Below are 26,849 nucleotides of genomic sequence, written 5' to 3' on the forward strand. Positions count from 1 at the left end.
ACAGTTGAACAATAATGCTATATAGGAAGTTAAATAATGTTATAAGGTCACAAATTGAATAAATAGTGAAAAGAAGAATCAAACTGTGTTAAACTAACTTGAGAGTCTACACTTACATCTATTAAACTATACTTCTGAAGCCAATGATAGCTAAGAAAAATGATGTCAAGAATACAAATTGAACATTTGAAGCAGAAAAAAGGAAACTTTGTGAGAGATCTGCAAGGTATTAAGAAAGTGATGCAAATTTTAAGGAAAAATCAGTTATTTAAACCCAACTGGGGATTAGAGGTGATACAGATAAGCCAATATAGACAGCTAGCACTACACAGATGCAGTTAAATAAACAAATGAATCAAGTCAACTAATTTTGAATCTGAAAAGTCCTTGGACTCTAGTCATGTCTTATAGGGAAAGCTGACTGATCTCTGACACATGGCATATGTATGAGGTTACTCTGGAAGGAGGTAAGCATGGCTAGGTTAAAGGCCTAAATTTGGGAGCTAAACAAATATTGTCAATACTTTATGAATATGCAACATCGAATGGTATTTTGTAAAATATGATATATTAAAAGTGTAATGTTATAATAAAATAAATATCAATTACAGAAAAATATAGTCAAATAATACAAAGATCTAATTCCAACAAAACTAAGAGAATTACAAGACAGTGCCAGCATGCCATTCAATCTAAACCTATAACAAAATCTATTTCTGATCTTTCTCACTTTAGGAGGTAAGATGTAAACTATTAACTTATTTGCATTTTAAAAAGGAAAAATGTTCTCCCAGGATTCTAAAATTAGATCGTGGTGATGGTTGTATATTTATAAATATATTGAAATTCATTGAATTGTACTCTTACAACAGGTGCATTTTATATTTTGTATCTCAAAAGACCCGGTTAAAAAAAATGTGCCCTCTACTGGGAAACTGGGGTTAGTCAGGTTGTTAACTTGGAAATAGGTCTCTGTGACCCGTCAGAAAATAAGTATGAGTGTCAGATGTATATGAGACCAGAGCAGCAGTTAAAGACAACTGGGATTTGATGATCAAGTTATCTTTGCCTCACTCATTTCCCCTTGAACAAAGAGAGCAGAAATAAAAATAAAATTAGGAAAAAAGTTCAGGTATGTGCAAAGATTTCAAGCTCATTCCTTAAAAAAAAAAAGAAAAGCCTCAAAATTAGTCACTAGAATATCTAGTACATACATAAAGAACAGTGGGTGAAATTAATGAAATGTCAAATGTACTTGAGGAAGTAAAAAATCAAACAAGCAAAAAAGAAACACTTTTAGACTCTGACAACAAAATGGTGGTCACTGGAGGGAATGGGGTTTGAGAAATGGCGAAAAATGGATAGAGGGCATTTGTGGATAGAGGTTAGTGGTAATTAGACCTCTGGTGGTGAGTGTGATGCGGTATATACATTTATCAAGGTGTTAAGCTATACTCCTGAAACATAAATTGTACTATAAATCAAAGGTACACCTCAATGAAAAATAAGAAGGCCCAGAACAATTACTACAACAAAGTAAATTTTAACATATTTCATATGGGAGAAAGAAAACAAAAATAGATATCACATCGTAAGACACATGTGAAAATGTTCCATGTCTGATAGGAAACTTGACCACGACTTGAACTATTCCTTATATAGTTTATATTGGTATAAGTCAATAAATACACTCTACATACTGATATAATATTCTTGATAGTAATATACCTTCATATTTCATAAGACAAATACAGAGAAAATGGAAAGATAGATTTATTTTTTTTTTTTGATTCTGAGGTACCTACTGAAGAAGGGTAAAAATGCCTTAATTATTTTCATTCCAGGCATTTCTTTCCTAAAGTAACAATGTAATAATATTTCTATAAAACATGTAGTATTTATGGAGTTATTACTGATTATAGTAGAATGCCTACTCTTTTAAAACAGTGAAATGATGTTAAGACTATAACAATGAACAATGATTAAAACCAAAGTCTTATTTTAGACTAGAAACATTTTGTTTCTATAAAGATACCAATACATACATGAATGTCATTGAAACAAAAATGGATATTGATATTTTCAATGCCCACCAGATTTTCAAAATGTTTTATTATTAAAAATTAATTATTAAAGAAATAACAAACACCAGAAATCTGACTGTAGAATTGAGACTGCTACAGGGGGAGGGAGGGAGGCAGAGCAAAGTGGGGAGGGGGCACGTTGAACTAAAGTAGAGGATTATTACCACCTTTGGTGGGTGTAGTGTGATAACATACACCTGAAGGGTGTGATCTTATACTTTTAAATCATAAACAATTGTAGTAGACCAATGTTATCTCAATAAAAAAAAATCTAAGTCAACAATTTCAATAACTCACCACACTTGCTTTTCCTAACTTATTCCTATATAGTTTAAAGAAAGTTCTAGAACCCATCTCTTCATCCCCAAAATAATAATAATCTTTAGAAAAGTATAAAATTGGTAATTATTATATTTTCTTTAATTTGAAACATCACTGAGTAGAAACATATATCAAATATATCAATTTTTATTTTTATTTTTTTTTAAAGTTTTTTTTTTAATTTTATAGAGGCATGTTTATTTATTTATGTATTTATTTATTTGCTTGTTTTGTTTATACATGCACTGGGTACAGTCAGAAGCGCGGGAGGGTGAGAGAATTCACCAGAGCCAGAGCAGGGAGCAGAGCAGGCAGAAGGACAGAAGTACACTGCTGAGGGGAGCAGCGGGCCGCAGGAGAGGTCTGCGCACCATGTGGGACCATCCTCCGGTGGCTGGGGAGCAGCCGGGGATCGAACCGGTGCCGCAGAGGCTGCGGGCAGGTTCGCAACCCAGCGCTCAACCGCTGCGCCACCGGGGAGGCCCAAATATATCAATTTTTAATCATGGCATGATGATGCATACATTTGAACTTTACACATTTAGAAGAATAATTGTTAAAAATCTGAAAAGTTCAGTTCCATTCAGATACATTTGACTCATTTTTTTTCTACTAGAAATTGTAATCTAAAAGCATAGGCAGGGCCTCCCCGGTGGCGCAGCGGTTGAGCGCTGGGTTGCAAAGCTGCCCGCAGCCTCTGCGGCGCCGGTTCGATCCCCGGCTGCTCCCCGGCCACCAGAGGAGGGTCCCACATGGCGCGCAGACCTCTCCTGCCGCCCGCTGCTCCCCTCAGCAGTGTACTTCGGTCCTTCTGCCTGCTCTGCTCCCCGCTCTGGCTCTGGTGAATTCTCTCACCCTCCCGCGCTTCTGACTGTACCCAGTGCATGTATAAACAAAAAACAAACAAACAAATAAATAAATAAAAATAAAAAAAAAAAACATGCCTCTATAAAAAAAAAAAAATAAATAAAAAAATAAAAGCATAGGCAAAACTACAAACATTCTAATATAAAAGAAAAAGCAGTAGCAAATTTATTCTATGTCATATTTGCTGCTCTATTACATTCAAATATTTCTATTTAATAATATAAGTCCATAATTCCTCTCAATGCTAAAACTGGAAATAAAATGTACTATTTGAAGTGCAAATCCTAACAGTGAATAGGCAAGTTTCAAATATTATAAAATATTTAAAATTCCAGGATTTAATATATAAGGTTTAATACAATGTGAATATTGGCAGTAAATATATTAGGATATAATTCAACATGTGATCACTTTCATTTATATAGGCTAGTAGTATCTGTCACTATAAAATTTAAATGAATTAGTAACACTGATGATAGCACTACAATACTTTCACATAAAATCTAAGGAATTCAAATTTATATAAGCATTGATATAAATGCTAAACTATCATCCTAATGAATCCATAATCTAAATTAGTATTTTAGCTCTAAGAGCCATATTTCAACTTTTATCTAATTGTATTTTAAACATAATTTTTTCATATATGTGCTTTAGGATGACTGAAGAACTGAAAAATTGTTTAAATATAATTTTCTATCTCTCTCTTTTTTTTTTACCTATATATCTGTGATTAAAACATACCTTCAAAATAACCATCTCTTCTGGGCTGTATCTTCTTTGGTGATTTTGAAAAGGAAACTTTATCTTCATTGTTTTTGAATAATTCTAAGCGCACAGTGGCATCTAGACAAAAGAGCAAGGCGAGACAGAAGTTCAGTTCTAAGTCATTACTTATTTGAAATGGCCACATGTTATAGTAATAAAAAATAGTACTAAATAATAGTACTAGTAATAAAAAATACCTATTCTCTAAGACTGTGAAATTACTGATGTTATTTAAAAATCTTCACAATGGTGAAAATATATACTAACCACTCCTATATTCTTGGATATTTGCTTAAATACATACACATATATTAAACACAAAGAGCAGAAATACTAGCAATATGAAAAGTTTACATTAAATTTTCCAGTTCTGGTATCATCTTTTATTTGGGGAGTTTTACTGTTTATTATTTTAGTTCCTGTCTTAAATTCCTGATATTTCTGCTGAAATAAAGTAAAATTTCCATAAATGCGCAATATATAAACTTTTACTACAGGAAGAATTATACACCTGACTTTATCTCTAGCCTGTGAGCTGGGGTATTGGAGATGGAAGCAAGACAATTAATGCGATGAAGATCAGATACAAAAAATCATTTTGTTAATTTAACAGATAATTCAGTGGCTTCTCTTTTGCTCTAATACATTGTATTTACATAACAAAGATGCATAAATTCTATATACTTCATAGCCAAGAATATTCTAGATTTATTAATTTACAAAATAAATAGGATGACTGTAAATGTAGGGCCCTGTAACTTTCTAGTAGTCATGAGTGGTTTTATGAAATATGAAGTTGGGGATTGGACACAGTTGAATTAAGATAAAGGCTCTTGCTTGTTGAAGAACTGTGAGGAAAAATTAGTGGTGTCCATAACAAAGTGTAGTGTAAATGGAAAATTACACATTTAAAGTAGGTTATCATAAAACCACACTTATTGGAAGCATACTTTTTTTAATATCTCATGTCATCTTGGGAAAAGAGTTTTAGAGGTCTTTGATTAATACTTAGTATAAAAGAACTGAATATGCTAATTGGAAAAATAAGATTTTAAATATTACAAAGTTCAAAATACATATTTTAATTAAATGTTAAGGCAGCATGTTTTTTTAAATGTACATTTGATAGCAAAATAATACTTGCAAAGTTATTCTCAAGTATGAACAAACAGTAGAGTTCCATTAGTCTTCTTCTAATAATTTATCCTTACTAAAGATGATTTACATGTTTCACAGAGGAATCTATTTCTGAAGATTAGGGAAAGTATTGTTCAATATTTAGATATTGTTCATAATTATATATGCCTAAAGTATTATGAGTTGAATCTTCTAATGTATTCAATAGGATTTGTCAAGAAGAATAATAAGAATCTGTGAATATATATTCAATATAATAAATATTATATATCATCTAAGTCATTTACAAAAAAAAATCAAGTTGACATGTCAAAAGGAGCATTAGTCACAAAAGAGAGATTACCATGGACATAACATATTCTATGTATTATTTATAACCTTCTGATTTTCCTACACATTATCCTACTCTCTTTCCATTCTGTTTGATCTATGTATTTCCTGAGCAAAAACATTACAAATTAACAGACCTGGTTTAGATCCAAGTGGCAACTTTTCTACTTGTAGGTATCTGAATATATTCCTCTTATTTTTTGCCTTCTCTGTCCAATAGAAATAATATTGATTTGAAATATTACTGTGAGAATTAGTGAAATAATGTGTTTAAAATAGCAAAACCAAAGTGTTGGTACTCAAATGTCAGCTAGTAGACATCTTAAAGGCTTCGTAGAAAAAGATAGGATATGTAAGAAATAGATTGATGGATCCACAGCTGTCTCCATTTTATTCAGTATAGCAAGCACATGGAATAAAGGTGTGGCTTGTCTATGAGTTCTTTGGCACTCTCTTGGGCAAATAATCTCTTTATGACTTGATTTCTTAATAGGTGAAATGTGTAACAATAGCACTTTTCTCATACTGTTACCAATATTAAATAAGTTATAAAATATTTACAAGAGTTATCTAGCTTAATTTACTCAATAAAATAATTTTATTCATTAAGAGTAAGGATTGTCATTTTCAGTATCATTTTATTGTAAAACATTCTGATTAACTGCACTTTAAATTGAATTAAACCTTAAATCAAATTAAAAATGGATTATGATAAGAATCAAAGATCATATCAATTTGAGATGTGAAAAAAAATCACTTGGTTTTGATAATTCTTGAAAATATCACTGTGAATAAGACTAATCTTATTCTAAAAAATGCACAATTGAATAAGAATGCCAGGAGATAATATTCTAAAGACTATTGCTTGTGACACTTTTCTTGCATTAAAAAGTCAGTGCTGTACTTTTTTTTTTAAAGATTTATTTATACAAAAATCAGGGAACAGGCCAGATTCGTGGAAGGGTGAGAGGATTTACCAGAGACAGAGCAGGAAACAGAACAGGCAGACTGACGAAATACACTGCTGAGGGGAGCAGTGGGTGAGACAGGAGAGGTCTGCTCGCCATGTGGGTTGCTCCTAGGCCAGCGGGGATTGAACTGGCACTGCAGAGGTTGCAGACAGCTTCATAGCACTGCGCTCAACTGCCTGTGCCACCAGGGAGGTCCCCAGTGCTGTACTTTTAAGTCTACTCCTCTAAGATCATCATGGCAGTTCTATATTGCTGTTTTTTTTAATTTTTTGTTATTAATATCTATCTCCCAACATGATTTACTCAGTGTCTAGGAAATAGATTTTAAATATAGCTTTATATTTAAAGAAGGCCATAAGTAAGCTGAGTTTCTGTTATGCTTGTATATCTGTACTTGACACTTCAGAACCATAATCTCATTTCAGTAACATAATTTTATTTAGGCATTAGAGTATCCTTAAAATTATTTCATCCCTTGTGTAATCCTTTTTCATTCTATAATACCAATCTTAGTTCACTGGCTTATTATTGTTGATTTCATAGATAAAAATCTGGTTATGATCCATTTTTTATATGTGCCAAGTATAGCAGTGATGTAAAATAAGTTTTATATTAAGGATGAATGACTAGTTATATTTCATCATATTATAAGGAGTATTACTTACTAATTTAAATTTGCCTTTCCGTATATAAACATATTTACAAGGCTGTCATACACACACAGAGTCAAATGTATTTAGTGACTATCTAATTTATGCTGATTCAATCAACAGTTGCACATTTACCATACACTAGACATAGTATTAGGTTCTGGAAATTCAGTGGGGAACAAAGATCTTACTATACAGATGAGTTTTACTATTATTTTGTTGAGAGCACAAGAAAGCAATATTTGACAAAAATTCTTGCAAATTCTTTTTGGTAAATTACTGAGTAAACAAAATAAATCATTGGTAAGTTAATTTTGGTACAGCTTTATCTATATCCTGTTCTCTTTTGATCCTTCTGTCTTAACACTCTATCATTTTGCAACCTGATTTTATTGCTATAACTCAAGAACTACTTAATTTATATTTAAAGTTAGCTTTTCCTATTTTCTACTTAAACTCTTGGCTATAACTATAATATTCTCAGCACAGTCTCAAACTTATTTTCTTCATGGAAAAAAAAAATCAGCAAATACATACCGAATACTTGAAATGTAGTCGACACTGTGCAATTGTGGCAAACAGCTGCAAGATTATTCTTATCACTCATTGTGGCTCTTCCCTTACAACTAAATTAACCTTGTTTCCTTCATTCTGTGCTTTCTTTTTTCTAACTATGAAATTTAATCTGCATAAATATGATAAATGCAGAAAAACCATATTACATCTTCATCCTTTTATTCTTGGCTCTTAAACTTCTTACCAGCTGCTTTCTACCAAAATTTCTATACTCAGCCCTCATCCTCTCTGAAGAAAGCACCACACCCCATTGAGCTCATCTAAGTCTTTGTTACCAATTATGTTTACTACCTTGAGGTGAATGGCGCTGCATGTTTTCAATAAACCAGCAACCCTCACCTTGCACATGATGCTCTTCATTGAATTCTTTAAATTTAAACTGCCCTGGTATCTGTTAAATTCTGATGCAGATCACCAAACTCTGAAATTATGTTTGTGCGTGATGCAACACCAAACAAACAAATAAAAACTTTACCAAAACAAGACCAGTCATTACTGGTTAATGTTTATGTTCAAAAACATTACTCTAAGTACCAGATTGTAAATCATTTTACATTCTTATTACTGTGTTAGTAACAACAATAGGAACCCGAGCTCAAACAGATGAGAACTCATTACAGTTTACGATTCCAACCCATAACTGATTTCCAATCAATGCCTGCTTTCTCTCCTGCTTCTTTTTAACAGCTACACTCACTTATCCCAATAGAAGTATCAATATTGAGTCTTCTCTGATGGCTGCATGTTTCCTCAGTCCTTGCTTCTTCATTAATCAGCAACCTTGGTGGTATTCTTCTGTATCTGAAATTTCCTTAGATAATTGGTCCCCTGCCATTTATCCTATTTTCACTCTCATCTTAAATCAAATAGTATTGAATAATATCACTTGACTAATAAATATATGTGCATTATACAAACAGGAAATGATATTAAGTGATTGCTATTGAGTAACTTGCTCTAAGGTTTTTCAAAGCAGTGATTTGGATTAAAGTTTCCACATGCTGCATTTACACTTCCTTGAGGATTACTGCTTTGTTAGATTGTAGGATGTAATTGGTTTCATTCAGTTAAAGTTTCTATTTTCTGAGGCCTCTCCCTGTCACCCTCCCTAACTCCACAGAGCTGGTTAATTTCCTATAATTTTATGGACAATGTTGCCCTCTGGTGGTTCAAAAATTTCAAATTGGCAAATTCTTACAAGATTTAAATCTCTGTGTATATTTGACAATTACTAATAAAATTTTAGTATTTAACAAATTTGAATATTTAAAACATCTTTTGATTAGTGAGTAAAAGATTAAAATTATCATTTAGGCAGCAGCATGCCATTGAGTGAAATATACACATGGAAAATCATGTGTATGGTGTAAATAGAAAACCAGTGGTAGAAAGACTTAAATGGGTTTCTCTCACAGATCAAAATGCTACATCGTCAACTTAGTAGAAGAATAAACTTTCATAATTGAAGAGGATCCCACTGATTGCTATATATATATTTTTTTGTTTAATCTTATCTTGAATATATTTGTTGTGGGAGAGTAAATAGAGTAAGGAAAATTTCAAGGCCATCATTATTTTACATTTCAGCACTCAAATTTCAAAGAAAAAAATGCTTTATTTTGTGAATCTAATAGTATTGTGAGGGGAAGCAAAAATAAAAAGTTTAACATAGAGATGCAAAATTTCACACAGTAATAAGAATACAATTTGGTTTACAATCTTGAAATTAGAGTAATGATTCCCATAAAAATTAAACAACTATCATTTGGATTTTTATCTAACAGTTTATGCTTAATGACCATTGTCAAATGTTAAGAGTAAGATATAGTTGTTGGCTGACTGGTTGTTCTCTTTTCATTTGTTACCCTACCATGCCCCCTTGTGACAGTTAAAAAGATATTTAATCTTTTTTAATTTTTATTACAATGATGCCTAATCGTTGGCCTTTAAAAACAATGATTTTATACCTGAGTATATATTCCTCATTGAAACTTTTGATAAAAATATTATTTGCTATGCTGATTTATGAAAAATTTACTCAAACTAAAAACAGTACTCAGATACAAGAACTGGTAAAAAGGACCTATGTATTTTCATAGACAATGAAAAGTTAAACAACATAAGCTTTTACTTAACTTCACTCTCAGAGACTACTACAAACACCGTAAGTATCTATAAAAATATAGATTTTTATCATAAATAAGTAATAATTACTTGTTGAACATTGGCTGAATCTGTTTTAAAACCATTTCTGATATTTGAACTTACTGCAGGAATTTCAGAACTTTTATCATTCTCAAAACAACTGTTAAAAGAATGTTAGTTAATATTGTTGAAGTTGAGCTGACATATACTTCAAGGCAATAAAAAACTTATCAGACTACTCTGATACCGTACTAGATTCCACTTCCTTGGATCCAAAAGAAGTCTCACTACAGTTAAGGGCAGAATGTTGTTATTTTCCTGGGTACCCTCCACATAGTATTCAGTTCACAGATCCCTCATGACATAATAGGGATTTACAAAACAAATGTGCAGGATATACAAAACAAGTTGATGAACAGACCACATATGTACTATAAAAGGGCTTAAAATTTCAATATTTTAGACTTGACAAGCTTTAGTACATAACAAAAAATATAAGTTATCAAACACAAAATAGGAGTACTAATATAACACCAAAAAAAGAAAGCTGAACATTTGTAATTATAAAATAATCATCAGTAATTTTCAATGGTTGGTATGTATTGTACCAACAGCATTTTGGTAATTTTATTTCTATTTTTTTCTTACTATATATATGTGTTAGAATTCTATTACTGAACTAATGATTAAAAATAACACATAGAAAGGTAATAAAGATAAAAATAAATCTTATTAATGTTTCTTTGTAAAAAAAATAAAGTTACATAAGCTAAAATTCTAAGGATAAGTATAGATCCATTGCTCTTCTCATGAATGATAGTAATTTTATGGAAACATTTCACTGGCAGTAATATCTTTGTAAGAGAAACTCATAAACAAGAGAAGCTCAAAATAATCTTATGAAAGGCATTTTATTTATGAGTAGTGCAAAAAAAGACATTTTACTTGTGAGTTCATGAGTAAATATTTATAAAATCATAATTAAATGCAAAGTTATATGCAATAGCAAATAATTTTAAATAGTTTTAAGTACAGATATAAAGATATAATAATCTATTATTTTAAACTAGTCCACATATTAGGTAATTTCTGCAAAATAACTAGAGGTGTCCAAAGAAACAGAAATAATTTGAAAAATACCCCAGGCTATTCTGGGATAGAAGAGAAGATGTCTTTGAACATTTCCTAAGTTTTGCATAATCATGAAAGATATATATTGTGCTTCTTTTCCAAAATGTCAAATTGTGAAGTTTTCATAGCTAAAATTTATGGAATTAATGAATTTTTAAAAATAGTAAATTTAACATTGAAGCAATTTTTTAACACACAATGTTGAATAAGGACACAGAGCAGAGCTGTTTAGAATCAATATTTACCCAAATAAATCAGCTTACAAACAAGTTACAGCATCATTCTCAGTGCACAATAGATGGAATAATCAATAACAAAGTTGGTAAGCAGGAGGAGAAACATGAGAACAGTATCGAAGAGTATAACAAATCATTCAACGTAATAACATGAATTTCTCTAAGTTTTTTGTTATTATAGAATGACTAACTTAAATATACTCATATCTCTGCATATTATTTCTGTTCTCATTAAATACAATTTGGTAAAATATTTTAAAATAATTTATCTTCAATATCGGAGAGTAATTATTCAAAGAGCTTTATTTACTTACCTAATTTTTTCCTTAATTTCTTTGATTTCATTTTCTGTGCTCTCTTCAGCATTTGCTGAGCAGTGGAAATATCTTTAAAGCCCCTATTAAAAGATTAAATTTAAGAAAGGCAAAGCAAATATCCAGACCATATTTACATATGCATTTACATGTAAATATACATATCTGAATTATATTACCCTAAAACAAATATGGGTGCACACATAAGAGTCTTCAGTTTAACAGATATTTTGTATCTTAAGAACTAACAAAAGTATTCTTGAAGTCTTGAAAAATACCTGTATTAGACATTTAAAAGTCAATTTGTTAATATTTTAGTATAAAATAGACCACATACCATTCTTCTGAAATTTTTTCTTCTTTTTCAGATTTTAGCAAACTCTTTTTACTGGTTTTTGATTCAGGTGTCAAGGATAAAGTTCCATTTTCTGACCTGGCAATAGAAAAAAACACATTAACTAACACAAGTATACCAGCGCTTTTTAAAACTACAAGCTGTTTATGTTATCTCAAACTTGAAAATAAAATCAATTTAAGTTACAGAAAAACTTTATCTTGAAAAGTAATAAAAGTCTGCCATTAATTTAAAATGTTTACATTTCAATTACGTAAAGCATATTTCAATCCTTTTGTCGAAAGAAACGAGGCACTGGAATTTTTATTCCATTCCTTATCTCTACACAAATAGTAGTATATAAAAGTCCACTTGCTTACCACGATTAATTACATTATTTCACTGACATATTTTCTAGTTGCTTTAATACACCAATCTCATACAATATTATTATTTACTGGAAATTCCATAAAATCACTGAATTTTTAACATTAAATGTTCTTAAATCTTCAAACAAGTAAATCCACACCTATTTTCATCAATTTACTACTTTTGAAAGAGTGTAATATTCTTGTTATTCAATAGTTGGTCCTCTTAAGAGGTAATTTGCTTACCTGTTATTAAAATGTGTGTGTTCTGATGAAAACATATTTTCTTTCTCACTACATAGCCATGCTTGAGCTGGACGACTTGGTAAATTAAGTGAAGTATCACATTTTAATGTTCCAGAGAACTTATAAAAAAAATGTACATAATTTTAAAATAGGTTGAAAATACTTGCAGTCATATTATATTGCTTTACATGTATATCATCAAGTAGCATTTGAAGAAAAATTTGTGACTTTGCTACATAAAATTTTAATAGTAGATAAAGAAAAAAAAACCCCAAATTTAAAATGTACAGATAAATGACAAACTGAGAAAAACACACATTTATATTATCTAATAAAATATAAAATAATTTTTTAAATGCACATAATAAATGCCCTTTGTTGTGGTTGTGGAGTTTCCCTTTTGGTATAGTTTGCATATGCAAAATGATTAATTGCAAAGATCTATAAAAAAAGCCTCACAAAACAAAAACTTCAAAGATCATCAAATAAATAACAGATATTGCAGTCCATTGACCTCTGACTGAGAATCTTCAGCTGTTGCCCTTTCAATGCATATTTTTGTATTTTTAAAGTGCTGTCAACTAGTGATTTTAGTCTACTGCTGAATATGCAGCTGAAGCATATCATTTTTTTTTGCTACTGTGAAATAAAGTGTTGAAAGAAATCCAAAATAAAGAAAAAAATGAGAAGCAAATGAAAGAAAAGCTACATGAAAAATTACATCTGGGGATGAGGAGGAAGTCAGAGGCTTCTAAAAGTAATTGTGTTTTTCAAGTCAATAAATTGTATTATTAATCATTCCAGCATAGCATAACCTTAAGAAATGAGCAAAGATCGAGCATTAAGAGGTTTCCATGACATGTTACCTTTGGCCAGTGCAGCTGGTTTGGTAGAGACAGTGTTTGTGAAGGGAAGCGGGCGGAATCTAAAGCTAACCATTCTTTCTCTAAGGCAGCCTGCACAAATAATGACATTAAAATGTACATAATTTAGTTTGTGTAACTTTTACAAAGAGTCTTTTAAATTGTCTTACATACTACAAATGTTAAGAAAGTATATCAGAATTTTTATTTACAGGAAAATTCACAATCTGCTACTTGTTATTGTGAGATGTCATGCATCTGTTTAATGCAAACATGCTAAAAATGGGATAAGATTTTTCATTCAAAGCAGATAAGCAAACTGGAGAACTTGAGTGATCTAAAAAATAAGGTGTAAATCCCACTGTAACTGTTGGTAATTCATAATCCAACTCAAGATGTAATTGAAGGACACAATCATTTAACCCTTTATAATGCAAATTATAATATTCTTCCTCAAACCTCACTATTGAAAATTTATAGCATTTTAACATATTAGTTTTTTTTATTTATATAAAAAAGCAAAGATAACTTTTACTCAGTTCTTTTCAAAATTTCACTGAACAGATAAAAAACAGAATTTTATTGCAATATAAGGAACATGGTATCTGATATTATATTTTCTATTCAATTATATATAAATGTAAATTTTAAATGATCCTACTTAAACCTCTTACTCTTCATCTTAAAACATTTTTTTCCTTCAATTTATGTAATTTTCAAGTTTATTTTATCTTTCTGCATTGGAAGTTGTGCTACTGTAGTAAGATTTAGATTCTATTTATCTAAACTACCAAGATCTGGAAAGAACACTGGGAAAGCAAAAATAAGACAACCTGACTCTAGGCTACAGTATAGTAACAGACTTTAATCACAGCATTTTGTCTTAGCATTTCAGGTTATTTGATTATTTATATAAACAGGATACCTCTACTAGGTTAGACAGGTATATTGTTTCGTTCCTTCTAGGGAGAGATTATTTAACTTTTATCATAGTTATGAACCATATATGTGGTTTTTATAAGAAATGTCATTTGATACAAAACTATAACCAGGATTCAGGGCCTAGATTTTTGATTTCTTTCTTAATTTCATATGCCAACTAAAGGAAAATCACATCTATCCTAAAAAAGATCACAGTGTATCAACAAATTACTATTCTTTTTTTTTTTTTGTTGTTAAAAACTGCTAAAATGAAGAGAAGATGTAAAGGAGATATTACTATAAAAGGTAGTGTGCTGGAGGATTCTGGGAAGATGGTGGAGTTGGAACCAAGAAGAATCTGTATTCCAATCTATATAATAATTATGTTAGTAGAATCCACAGAACTATGGAGACTATTGAAGGGTTTTAACTTCCATGGGAAGTGTTGGATTGTGAATTGCAGTTAATTTTGGTCACTTTCAGCTCTTCAGCATGGTGGTCGTTACCTATCTTCCATTCCCAAGGTACAACACAGGTTGTCCAGGAGTAGCTTTTCACAGGTTATGGGAGCCAGGTGGGCAATAAATATTGGAGATTGGCCCTTTGATTATTGACTGTTGCTTCTGATGTTCCTTCTGGTTACTGATTGTTGCTTTGTCCACAATGGCACAAAGAGGTAGATGACCTTTGTTGTGGAATCTTCTCTATTAACAGCCCTCCAGATAAGTGATTTCCAGAAGATTTAAAAGACTTGTTTCCCCCTACACTTCATTTTTCTCTTTTTCCTCTTTTAGAAGGAGACATTAGAGATCAGGCTATTCAAAATCATCTGCATATATGGGGGAAATTAGAGAGTCAAGACACATACTCAAGGTAAGGAACAGATTTAGAAAAGAACTGAAAATATCTTAAGTTTACAATTCAGGTTGATCTTACCCACGGAGAAAGCCTACACAATCAAATAAAGTCAAAGACAAAACTAAAAACAAAATGTCCATCAAACACTGGGAAAGAAATTTTATTTTCAGAGATACCACATTATTAGATTCAAATGTTCACTTTTAAACCAAAAATCACAAGGCATGCAAAGAAATAAGAAAGTTTATGAGCCATTTATAGGCAAAAACAAATAAACAATAAATAAATCTATCCCTAAAAAACACCTACAACATATCTACCACACAAAGACTTCATAATAACTATCTTAAAGATGCTCAAAGAACTATACAAGAGAAAAAATAATGTGTGAACAAAATGTAAATATCAATGAAGAAGAGATAGAAAACCTGAAAAGAAACCAAGATGACATTTTGGAGTTGAAGGAAGAGCTGAATAGGCAGAAAGAAGAAATAGTGAACTTGAAGATAAGACAATGTGAATTATCAAGTCAAATGAATGGAATGAAAAACTACTGGGAAAAAATTGAACAGAACCTAAATGGCCATGGAACACCACTGAGCAAACCAGCATATGTATCATGGGAGTCACAAAGGAAGAGATAAAGGAACAGAGAGATTACTTGAAGAAATGATGGTCGAAACGCCCCTGAATTTGGTTAAAAACATGAATATAAACATCCAAGAAGCTCACTGAATATAAAGTAAGATGACCTTAAAGAGACTCGCACCAACATACATTCCAATAAAACTTTCAAAAGACAAAGAGAATACTGAAAGTAGCAATCAAGAAGAAACTTATCACATATAAGGGATTCTTTTTTATTAAAGACTATTTTTATTTGTACAAGACTTGGGGTACACTCCAGAGGTGCGGGAGGGTAAGAGGATTTACCAGAGAGAGAGCAGGGAGAAGAACAGGCAGACTGACCGAAAGCATTGCTGAGGAGAGCAGCGGGCGAGACAGGTGAGGTTGGCCATGCCATGCGGGAATCTCCCAGGCTGGGCAGGGATTGAACTCGGGCTGCAGAGGCTGCGGGCAGCTTCACAGCACTGCACTTAATTTGCTGCGCCACCAGGGAGGCCCTACAAGGGATTCTTAGTAAGAATATCTGCAGATACTTATCTGCAACTTGGAGGTCCAGAAGACAGTGCTAAAAGAAAAAAGACCCTATTAATCAAGAATCCTATATGTGGCAAAACTGTCCCACAAAATTATGGGGAAAATTAAAACATTCCTATATAAACAAAAGCTGAGAGAACTCATTACCATTAGCCTTGCCCTGAAAGAAATACTAACGGGAGTCCTGCAGGTTGAAATTAAAGACTGCATTTGGAAACCACATGACGAAATAAAGATCTCAGTAATAGTAAATAGATGGGTCACTATAAAAGTTAATATTATTTATTAACAACTTTGAAACTCTACATTTTGTTTTCTACATGATTTAAGAGACTAATACATTTAAGAACTATTATTATTGTAATTTTGGTTTGCAACTTTCATTTTATTTTTTACATGATTTATGAGAGGTAATTATTAGTTTTGTTTTACACTATATATAAAAATATAATTTTTGACATCATCAACTGAAAGTGATGGAAATAAAGCAATAAAGAACATAATTCCTATATGTTACTAATTTTAAGTTAGCATGAATTCAAATTAGAGTGTAATAATCTTAGTATATAAGTATGAAAGGGGGAATACAGAATTATTGTTTTAATGGGTTTTATAAGATGAAAAGGTCTAAATATAGATGATGCTGATGGTAGCATTATGAATGATCTTAATAACACTGAACTGTACACATAAAATAGTTAAGATGGTACACTTCATGTTAGGTGCATCTAATAACAATTTTTAAAAAATGGAAGGAAAACAAGATAAGGTGTCACCTGAGGAGTGACTGTGGAGAAGGATCAGCATTAAGGAGTCTGACTTTTGCCTGGTTTTATATAGACAAATCACTTTTTTTTAAGAAATATGTGCCAGATCACCAATTTTTCATATTCTCTAAGAATCCAGCTGTTTTATTTCTGTGGCAGGACAAGTACCCACAAAATACAGTGTTTTTTTTTTTTTTTTTCCATATTATATAGATGTTGATAGAGTTCTCCTACTTGGAAAAAGATTAAGCACTATGGACTCAAGTACCAAGAAACTATCTTATTTATCACTGCTTCAGAGATTTATTATGAATAGTATGTAATAGGTATATATAATGTTGAGAAATAGTTCTACATGGGTCCCTCACATTCCTGCTTGCCTTATGACAGACTATCTTTTCAGGGATGCTTGTATAGTTCAAAGTTTGGGAAAACAGAGATAGTGCTTCCCTTCCTGTCAGAGGGCACTATGTTACCAAGACCCGACTGATGGTGTCTGAACATGCTTCTCAGTGGAGACAGGAACTACAGTTAACATGTGGGGAGGGCCCTTTCAATAAACTCAATACACTATTGTTATTGCTTCTATATCTGAATGTATGGTAAAAATTGTCACATTACATGTTTTATATTCCCGTCCCATAAGTGCCAGAGGGGACTGCCCCACTAAGAAGAGAAAAATTTCAGGCACTAAAGTGATAGCATGATAAATTATCTTGTGATTGACACCTGGGGGGAAACCAATAGGTCAGAAGTAGCTTGAGGGCCTCCCCGGTGGCGCAGCGGTTGAGTGCTGGGTTGCGAAGCTGCCCGCAGCCTCTGCGGCGCCGGTTCGATCCCCGGCTGCTCCCCAGCCACCGGAGGAGGGTCCCACATGGCGCGCAGACCTCTCCTGCCGCCCGCTGCTCCCCTCAGCAGTGTACTTCGGTCCTTCTGCCTGCTCTGCTCCCCGCTCTGGCTCTGGTGAATTCTCTCACCCTCCTGTGCTTCTGACTGTACCCAGTGCATGTATAAACGAAACAAACAAACAAATAAATAAATAAAACATGCCTCTATTAAAAAAAAAAAAAAAAAAAAAAAAAAAAAAAAAAAGAAGTAGCTTGAGCATCTCTACCCTATAATATCCAAAACTTGCTATATAGATGATATCCTGACGGTTGTCAAGTCAAATGGCTCTCCATTATATCTTAATTTAAAAAAAAAGCCTGGGGGGCCTGCCCTGGTGGCACAGGCAGTTGAGCGTAGGGTTGTGAAGCTGTCCACAGCCTCTGCAGTGCTGGTTCGATCCCGGCCGGCTGGCCGGCGAGTATCCCACATGGCGCAGCAGACCTCTCCTATCTCGCCTGCTGCTCCCCTCAGCAGTGTATTTCGTCACTCTGCCTCTTCTGTTCCCCACTCTGTCTCTGGTGGATCCTCTCGCCCTCCCCTGAATCTGGCCTGTACCCAGGTTCTTGTATAAATAAAAAAAAAAAATCTTAAAAAAAAAAATTAAAAAGCCTTAGTTTCAACTGCCCTTATTATGGTGAATGCTACCACATAATTATCAACAGGAGTTGGCTGATAAATCTGAAGAAAATTTGGAGGCTTCTATTCTGAGACCTGTCCCTCAAATAGTTCCTTGGGCCTCTGTGGAGGAAAGTATAATGCTCAGTATTCTTTAGAGTAGCGAAGGAAAAACTAATTTTTTTGGTCCTTCACCATGAAAAAAGAGGTTCGACATCTTGATGGACTGCTTCAGTATGGGAACTAATAAAACTTTGACCAATGATTTTATTATCAGTTGGAGCCTTTGGTCTCCACCTGGGGAAATCCCTTGGAGATTTGGATTTGTGGCCTTTCTGAAACCAATATCAGGTATATTCCTATTGAAAAGCTGGCACTAGCTTCTTACTGAACTCATTTAAAAAGTAAATGATTGACCCATAGAGGCGTGGCAACTGTCTGGCCTGGTATTCCCAGTTTGGGGTGGAACATTTCAGATTCAGTGACTAACAGGGTATGAAAGTCTTCCAAATCCTCATTTGTCAGCCTGGTCCTAGAAACATTTAAGCATTATATAAAAAAAGTGGAGTTATACTTTTTGGGGAAATTTTATCTCCATTCCACTGTCTAAAATAAAGCAGCTGGCTTGGAAGAAATTTAATTCACTTCAGTTCCCTAAATGCTGAGCCAGGTACAGGGAAGTTCTGACCAAGTTGAAACCCAACTAACGCTTGGACTGGGATTGAGTGGCCACATGGAAAAGAAAACTACAGGCTGATTTACTATAGACACTCTGTTTTGGGTCCTCACAGAGAAAGACAAATCACCTTATTTGTAGAACTGTTTTGATTCCTCATATGGATAGCCAAAGCCACCAGAATTATGCCACTGAGTGAACCTGATTTTGTTCCTGCTGTAGAGGCTACTGATGCCAGACTCGCGATTTCTACCAAATTTACTCATTTTTCTTCTAGTCCGATTACATGATCCTTGCCTCAGCCTGCTCCTAGAAAACTGACTACATTATATCTTTATCACTCTTGGCATATTTTCAGATTATTATATGGCATATATACATAATATATATATTTGCCATATAACTATGTCATATAACTGTGACCCCTGCAATAAATCTGCATAATTTCTTGGTGTCTCACCATTAGTTATGTGCTTTTATCACAAAAGCTACTAATAATAAGTTGACAGACTGACTCTACCACTCATACTTCTTTTCGGACACATAGCTTGAAAAAAGGCAATTGGACCAAGTGATGTGACTGTCCAGGATGAGCACTGGCTCTTGCAGACACATTTTAAGTAATGATTAGGAAAAACACTCAGGGAGGTAATGTAGACCCATTTTGGACATTTAGGGTTCTGTCATGACCATTCCTGGGCAGGAATGAGTATTTGTTTTCCCTAACAGCAAGTCCCAGGCCTGTATGATTAACACATAGAAATGCACTTGTTCCTCTTGTCTTTCCAGAGGAAAAGTCTAGGTGTAAATAATTATTAGGACAAAAAAAGTGAAGTTATAGTTACTGAACTGAGTCACTCTAATTTTGAAGAGATTGGTGGAGAACAATAATCCAGTGACTTTGTAGGGAACACCTGGGAGGTATGAGGGGGGAGGGAAGGACATAAATAATCTTCTGTCCTAGAAGGTTCCCTCCACAAGAAAAATGTCCCTGTAGGGCTCTTGGAAATTGCTACAAGCACCTTAAATTTAAATAATTGCTGGATCTGCCATTCCGGTCCAGGAGGCTGTGACCACAACTTGATTGTTATTTTGGTTAACTTTAATGAGAAGTCAATCAAGCCTATCAAGACAGCAAGGGGATGGCTTCAGATTTTGAACTTCCCATGTAAAACATCTCTGGAAGTTTTCCCCATTCCTATTCTCAGTCTTCCCATGGGGCGGACAAATGCCACCTGGAAAGAAAGTGTCCTGATCATAAATTCCCTTTTAGTATTTCAGGAAATGCCATTATGGCCCTGGAAAGCATTCCAGTTTGCTTCATCTCACCTGCTAGGGTTGTTTTAGATGGCAGAATTGCCTTGTACTTCCTCCTTGAGGAACAAGAAGGAGTCAGTGTAATAGCTAATACTTCCAGCTGTTTTTGGATTGAAGTCTAGTGGGAAGGTCAGCACAGAAGTTTAAGAAGAAAACCACCTGGGTATTGCTAGCAACCTAATTGAATGCACCATGAGGATAAACCAATGTATTTTTTATTAATATTTGTCAGATTATTCAGATTGGGCACTGGAGTGGATACTTACAGGAAAATTTGCCTTGTAGAAACAAGGGGTAGTCACTGGTGAGAAACAATTATCCTTAGGTCTCTAATATTTCTGCATGACTTCCAACAGCTTTTGCTGCAGGATACATTTTCTCAAAGATGTTGATATAGCTAACAGACTTGGAAGATAGAGAGTCTTTTAGTGTCTTGCTCTGGGGCAAAGGCAAAATTTGTTTGACTTCCTCTGGGGAATAGGACAGGTAGTTTTGCAGCAACTCTTCATAAAATATGGGGTGTTTCCTAGGCTTAAGTTTCCTAGGGGGTAATTCTTCATATACGCCCCCTGTTGAACTTGAGAGGCGAAAAGGGAACACGAGGCTCCTGTTACCTGACATGAGAAATAATAAATATCTCATTTCGTCTGCTAGCATCCTGAAAGTGTAGCAGCCTAAGTTGTTAGGTTGTAGACAAGATAAAATCTCAGATCCCTCATCGTTGGTAGTTAAAAAATTAAGGCATATTGTGCTTAATAAATCTAAAATAAATGTACTTTTGGTTATCAGTGTCATCTTTGTTAACTATTTGCTAACGGCAATCATAGTTCAGAGAGACATGAAACTAATATGAAAATTTCAAGGAAGATTGATCCTGGCTATTTTATCAAGGCAATTTTATATTTACTTCTCTTAAATAAATGATGTCATTCACTGCAAATATCCAAACATATTTCTGACATGCCATAAATTTGGGGCCATGTTATCCATACTGTAAGCATTCAGTATGAGCTCACTGGAAATGAAAAAATAAGTTTGAACAGATAATTATCTGTATTAAGGAGAAATATGGATTTAATTTCAAAGGCAGCTATATTTATTATTTAAAAAGGTGATAAAACAGAAATCTTAGTTATTTAAGTCTTGAACTTGTACACAGGAAATTTACACAGAGGAAAAACAAAAAGCTCTGGTAATTTGATGTTATCTGAAACTGTAAAATGATTTTTTTTAATATTTATTTATTTATTTATTTATTTATTTATTTATTTATACAAGCACTGGGTACAGTCAGAAGCGCAGGAGGGTGAGAGAATTCACCAGAGCCAGAGAGGGGAGCAGAGCAGGCAGAAGGACCGAAGCACAATGCTGAGGGGAGCAGTGGGCGGCAGGGGAGGTCTGCGTGCCATGCGGGACCCTCCTCCGGTGGCTGGGGAGCAGCTGGGGATCGAACCGGCAACGCAGAGGCTGCGGGCAGCTTCGCAACCCAGCGCTCAACTGCTGCGCCACTGGGGAGGCCCTGTAAAATGATTTTTAACTAAAATGATGACAATGGAAAGGAGGTTAAAAAAAGATTAAACAAGGCAAAGTAATGTTACCTTCCCAAACTCTACTTAGTTTAAATTCTTAGCTCCTATAAACAATAATCTCTGCACCACAAAGTTACACAACTAAAACATACATAATAACATTTAACTTGATAAAAACCCATTAAATTTTTTTATCATGTTTGAAATAGAATCCAAAATTCTTAGCATCACATCCCAGGCCTTATTTAGAACAATCCCTGGCTATATTTCTCTTTCTTACTCTTTCTGGTCTTTCTCCACTAATTAGCTCTACCTATTGTAAATTTTCTTTTCCTTTAATATACTAAGGTAGTTCCTGATTAAATCATCCATATTTACCTTATATTTAGCCCTGAGTAGTATTACCTTATTGCTTGTTCTTTTATTTTATTTTTCCATCTCTATTAAAATGTTATATTTTATGCAGGCATTCCCTGATTATCCAGCTAGATTCTACACTATCCCTTAACCTTCCTTTTACAGTAAATTTCAATACCATATTGTACATGTATATTTGTATATTTATTCACTGTCACCTCACATTAAATGTAACTTCTGTGGGGTTCAGGGTCTTATTTCTTTTGTTCACTGTAGTAAGAACAATGCCTAGACTATTGAATATAATCATTGTCTTGAAGTATTCATTTATAAACATTTCAATTTGACCTGATGGTATAGCTTGGAATGGAATTAAAATCCTTATGAGAACATGTGTAAATAAATGTTGGATTAAAAGAGATGCTGAGGGCACTTAAGAACAATCAGAGCAAGCAAGACTTAGACAGCCACGATCCCAGAGAGTGGAGTCTCATGCTAATGTGAGCCTTATATTTCCCTCTACATTGCCCCTCAGGGAAATTCCTAGTTTTGTTAACAAGAAAAAAAAGTCAGACAGAAATATGAAGCCCACATGTAGCAGTTTCATGGGGATGAAGAGACAGGGGTTGAAGTGCAGGGAGCAAAGGCATTTAGAATTGAAGAACCAAGATCCCCCAGAGGAGAACCACAGAAATGTGAGCTCAAAGTCATGTATACAGTTGTTTTTTCCCTTGTGTTTGCCAACTCCTAGTAGTATATGTATAAGGAAGTATCTAGAAGCAAAGTGCAATAGCAACAGTGGGGGTGCTAAAGAACTAAGAAGAAATTTCTTCTGCTACTTGTGCTGTGGAGAAAGGGAATAGAATTCAGGGACAAGGAGGAGGTGATCTTTCATTTGAGATAACATATATTACCTTAATTTTAAGAGAAAGTAGAAATAGAATAGTCTGGATAAAGCCTGAAAATAAGCCTCAAAAGAATCTCTGCCTATACAAAATATCCCTGTCAGAATAAAATTAAATTTTCTTTAAAGAAAGAAAAATTGGACCTCCCCGGTGGTGCAGCAGTTGAGCGCTGGGTTGGGAAGCTGCCCGCAGCCTCTGTGGCGCCGGTTTGATCCCCAGCTGCTCCCAGACATGGAGGAGGGTCCTGCATGGCACACAGACCTCTCCTGCCGCCCGCTGCTCCCCTCAGCAGTGTACTTCGGTCCTTCTGCCTGCTCTGCTCCCTGCTCTGGCTCTTTCTCTCACCGCCCCCCGCGCTTCTGACTGTACCCAGTGCTTGTATAAATAAATAAATCTTTAAAAAAAAAAAAAAGAAAGAAAACATTTTCCACGGTCTTTAAAATCTTTGCACATACAACATCCGGTATTTGAAATATATAGCTACACTAACAATGCAAATAAGCCTCACAAATAATATGTGAAAGAAATCAGAAAAGGTGTACATATTGTATGTTTCCACTTCAAAACTAAAGAAATCTTCTTGGGATTTTCATAAACTCTGTATCTTAGCCTCACTGACAGTTATGTGGGTATAAATGTCTAGAAAAGAGGGAACAAAATAAGCAAAACTAAGGATGTAAAAAGTCAGTGATCTGTATGGTAAAAGGGTGCTCAATTCGGTTGAAGCATATGGAAGCCAAAGGGGAAAAATGTTGAATGAGCCTGTTTAGTTTGCACCCTCATTGTGGAATACTTGAATACCAATTTAAGAAGGTTGTTCACATTTTTTCTAGGCAACAAAGAACTATTTAATACTGTTGTGCAGGACATAAATAAGATCAGAGTTATATTTAATGAAGAGTAGTGGATAAGTAAAACATTGTGTAAATCTGGTCAGAGAATACACTGGAACTCTTGTAAATATTCTATGACCATGTTTACACACTGTAAAGTCTTGTAGGGCATATGTTGATGATGTTTAGAAATTAAAAGCACATACTTTCTCAAGGGCTATGTGAAAAAATCTGTAACATAGTGCCAATACAATAAACCACTTTAGAAACTGGTATAGACCTAAAACAATAGTTTAAGACCAATATTTATATATTGTAGTTGGTACTCACTTCATCAAACGTAAAATCTTCTAAATCTATTTCTTCATATTCTTCTTCAGACTCCTCATTCCTAATAGCCTCTAGAGCTGTTGTCAGTTTCTTTCGCAAAAGAAAGCCCTTCCAAACTGCCTAAACAAAAAATTTAAAGCATGTTATACAAGGTTATAGATCAAACTCCAAACCAGATTCTCTGTGTTATCCCATTAGGAAGATAAAACATCTTAGACCTTCGTTTATGGCTCAATAATCTGTTTTTTGAACTTTATGTGACACGTAAAACTGCAAGATAAATTAAATGACTGCATGTGTCTAAAGTTCTGAATCTCAGGAGACTTTCCTTGTGGTAAGCAGAAAAGAATCTTTAAAACTCCCTCAACTGCACATGTAGGTCAAACAATCAATTATCTGACAATTCCTCCAGGACCCATTCTAAACTAAGAAGAAAGAGATACAAAGGAAAACCAATTTTGCTAATTTTCAAATGATTATGTATAAAATAAACGAACACACATTTAGGAAAACTTCAACATATATAAATGATCATATTAGAGAGATAGTATCCTGACCTGAAGCAATTAACTAATTTCATTTTTAAAATAAACTAAGTGCAGAATAATAGAATTAAAAACATTCAGATTCCTCAATAATTTTTAAGTAGGGAAAGCTTTCCCAAGTGCAATTCCAAGTACACTGCAGCTTTTTTTAAATGAATATCTTTATATACTGCTAGTGGGTGAGCTCCAGAATATATTAAGTATAAAAAAAGGTAGATAAATATGTACTGTATGCTACTGTTTATCTATGAAAGACTGCATACAAATATTTATGAATATATACATTACATGAACTTATATATGGCTTTACATATTTATGCATATGTGGATGTTTATACTTAAAAGTGTAAGTTATAAAATTAATTTTAAAAAATGGTTACCTATAGAGGAAAGAAACAGGAGGAAGATACTGTATAGAAGACTTTGCTTATTTTGATTTGGAACCATGCACACATTTAAGATAATTCTAAAACAAAGTTAGTACATAAACATAAAAAAAGGGAGAGGAGTAAGAAAGGAGAAAAAATAATTATGCTAGTGTCAAACGACTTTAACTAATATTCCTAGGGGAATATACTCAAAGACAAATCTAATTTCAATAGATACCTAAAAATTGTTTTCAGGAATCATAGTCAGTAAACATATTATATTGTTATTTGAGATATAAAACTGTGATCCACAACTTCTGTAGCAACTAGCATAGGAAGCCAAACCACAACATTTGCACTATCAGGAAGCTAAATCACTCCTCTGCAGCAATTAAACAAGACTGATCAAGACTTGGTCAATGACCAGCAGTTTCCCTATTTTTTTGTCCCTATATTCAACTCAGGACCAAGCAGAGAAAGCCACATATGCCTTCTAAGCCAACCATGTAAGAAGCCGTTGTTCTAGTTGCCCACTTCTCATCTCATGGCAGCCACCTCCAAGTCAAGCCTATTTGAAACTTTTGTTTCCATAGTAGATTCCCCACTCCCTTCCCAGCCTTTGAGTCTATGTCAAAGACAAGTGATGGTGTCTGACTCCTTTGCTATAGCACAGTCTGAATAGTCTGTTTTTCCTCATTGTGGTCCTTGTTGATTTCCACCATCTAGATACGTGTGGATGTATATAAAATACATGGGAGGGGGGTGAGAGAAAGGAGAAAAAAATAATTATAAATGTAATTAGGAATGAGGATTTTCTGAAGAAGAGGTATAAATATAAAATCAAATAAGTAAAAATCTTGTAGTCCTAAATTTAATTTGAAAATGTCAGTATGACATTTTTCTTAAAATTTTGCATTTTCAAACTCAGCACATTGAAAAAAATCTAAATACAAACATCATGTCAGTAGCAACAGAGCACTTTTAAAATCTAGTGTAGGATCTGCAAATACCATTCCCACTAAGGAACCAAAGATCTTTGGACAAATGAATGAATTCAGGCTTGGGGCAAAATGTATATAAAATGAACTTGGATCATTAAATTACATTAGAAAACGAAGTTTTAGAGACCTCTGAATTGAAGAGATTACAAATAAGGGACAATATGAACACCAGTAAAAATAATAACTGCAATGAAATTAAAGACATTATATATTTAAAAAATTTACATGTACATTAAATAGAACAAATTATGGTGATCTCTGAAGAATGCTTGGACAATTGTATTAATGTGAAAATTGGTAAATAAAGGAAAAACATCAAGCATTTTACCTATCTTTCCAATATGAACTATACCTCTTGTTAATGAAATCACAGATAAGTTTCTGTATATAGAGATATTTTAGTTAACAAATGAAAAAAAAATGATATGTAGATTATC

General features: G+C 33.5%; 1 protein-coding gene across 5 annotated transcripts in view; it reads right to left on the minus strand.

Moving 5' to 3' along the window:
• The window catches only part of LRRIQ1 (leucine rich repeats and IQ motif containing 1), a 171,851-nt gene that overhangs the window by 73,200 nt on the left and 71,802 nt on the right, over positions 1-26,849 (minus strand). For 3 of the 5 annotated variants that reach the window (XM_037515188.2, XM_054696173.1, XM_054696175.1), the window contains exons 19-24: positions 24,499-24,618; positions 13,345-13,434; positions 12,479-12,597; positions 11,868-11,963; positions 11,531-11,613; positions 4,017-4,118 (exon numbers count right to left, since the gene is read on the minus strand). In XM_037515188.2, the coding sequence (XP_037371085.1) occupies positions 4,017-4,118; positions 11,531-11,613; positions 11,868-11,963; positions 12,479-12,597; positions 13,345-13,434; positions 24,499-24,618 (610 nt within the window). Of the gene's footprint in view, positions 1-4,016; positions 4,119-5,501; positions 5,717-11,530; positions 11,614-11,867; positions 11,964-12,478; positions 12,598-13,344; positions 13,435-20,810; positions 21,159-24,498; positions 24,619-26,849 lie in introns of those variants that run through there. The other 2 variants (XM_054696176.1, XR_008552187.1) reach the window with 2 other exon arrangements.

Source organism: Talpa occidentalis, unplaced genomic scaffold, assembly GCF_014898055.3.
Source record: "Talpa occidentalis isolate TD23 unplaced genomic scaffold, MPIMG_talOcc4v2.1 talOcc4.16, whole genome shotgun sequence".
Classification (NCBI taxonomy): domain Eukaryota; kingdom Metazoa; phylum Chordata; class Mammalia; order Eulipotyphla; family Talpidae; genus Talpa; species Talpa occidentalis.